This window comes from Phalaenopsis equestris, unplaced genomic scaffold (assembly GCF_001263595.1).
Source record: "Phalaenopsis equestris unplaced genomic scaffold, ASM126359v1 Scaffold000297, whole genome shotgun sequence".
Classification (NCBI taxonomy): Eukaryota; Viridiplantae; Streptophyta; class Magnoliopsida; order Asparagales; family Orchidaceae; genus Phalaenopsis; species Phalaenopsis equestris.
This window is the reverse complement of record NW_018164739.1, coordinates 609,937-611,518: the sequence shown is the minus strand read 5'-3', so window position 1 is coordinate 611,518 and position 1,582 is coordinate 609,937. Positions and strand designations below refer to the sequence as shown.

The 1,582-nt window shown below is 34.3% G+C and overlaps 1 protein-coding gene across 1 annotated transcript in view; it reads left to right on the top strand.

Annotated features, from left to right (window-relative positions):
* Nucleotides 1-1,384: 1,384 nt before the first annotated feature.
* The window catches only part of LOC110025298 (pentatricopeptide repeat-containing protein At5g66520-like), a 1,612-nt gene continuing 1,414 nt past the window's right edge, over nucleotides 1,385-1,582 (top strand). Inside the window, exon 1 of the mRNA XM_020725714.1 lies at nucleotides 1,385-1,512. Within this exon, the coding sequence (XP_020581373.1) occupies nucleotides 1,385-1,512 (128 nt within the window). The remainder of the gene's footprint in view (nucleotides 1,513-1,582) is intronic.

Genomic DNA, 1,582 nt, shown 5'->3' with positions numbered 1-1,582 from the left:
GAAAATAGCAAATGGAGAGTGTTTCATATGTAAATATAGTGGGAGCCTTGCATTATTTGACAGTTTGTGTACAAGACTTGATGCCTCAAAAACTATTAGTATAATGAGATGATCCATGCATAAGCCAGATAATAGCGACATACATAATGAAGTAGATTCTATGATAAATTTAAAGAATAGTTGAAATTGATCTAAATTGCAAAAAGAATAACACAACTATAACTCGTCTTGTCAAAAATATCAATTTTGATTTTATTGGTAATTTTGATAAACGTTAATCAACCACCAACTATGTGTTTACTGTGACGAGGACTTACGAGTTGAAGATCAAGACAGCAATCAAAGCCTCTTCTGTTTATTACTGAAGCAAAATATATGGCAACAAAAGAAGGATTCAAAGATGTTATTTGGCTTGACGAATTGATCAGAAGTTTTGGAGTCACTTAAAAAAAATATAAAGACTTTTGTGACAGTTTGTGTCCGTTTGACGAAGTACCACGTGCATCATGGTCATACAAAGCACATCAATGCTCATAAACATTTTATTACTAGCAGTTCACACATATTTGCTCATATCTAATAGATAAAAGTGCACACTACACGTCTACACGGGAGGAGATAAGCTAATATCATGAAGTTTGATTTTTATTGTGATAATTCATGCGCTGCAAATTCTGCGATTCAAACCTTCAAATTGCATCTCTTGCATGAAATCTCTCACTTAAACCAAAACTAAATTTCTACAAAAAATAAGGAAATAAAAAAAATGCAGGTGGAAGGAAAAGTGAGGGAAGAAAATTTGCTCAGGAATATCAGCAAAAATAAGTTATGATGTAAAAAAAAGCTTATTACTTAAAAAAAATCAGAACTTTCTAAAATATATCTTACAAATTTGGAAACATTGTGATCAGTAATTACCCTTGATATATTCAACTAATCCATCATTTTTTTTTTTTTTGTGTGTGATGCCACACAACTTTTATTTATTTACATATCAAACACCCAAAGTTTAATTTTTATTTATAAGAGTCAACACTTTCAAACTACATCAAAAATATAATTAACATTAACTTTAAAAAGAAAATAAAATACATATTTTCATGCATGAAAATGATGGCATGAATGTAAAAATGAAATTTTAGGGGTTAACATAAACATACATGTGAATTCTGCGGCATGTATGTAAATCTTCCTCTTCTTTTTTTCCGACTCTTGGTGGTTCTCATGCATAAAAATGATGGCATGAATGTTAAAATCAAATTGTAGGGGTAAATATATACATACATATGAATTGAGCCGCATGTATGTAAATCTCTCTCTTTTTGTGTTTTTTTTTTTTTTCTCCCCACAGGGAGGTCCTGGTCTTCGTACAAGAACCGGAGGAATGCTGGCGAAGAAACTAGCGCTCCTCCTTCACCCCAACCTCTCCATCTCCCTCACCGCCTTTATTTGTTCCTCCGAGATCAAAGCCACCCACGCTCACCTCATAGTCACCGGCCGGACCACCGACACGTTTGCCACCTCCCGCCTCCTTGCCGCCGCTGCAATCCCCTTTTCCATAGACCTGAAACACCCTGGCTCC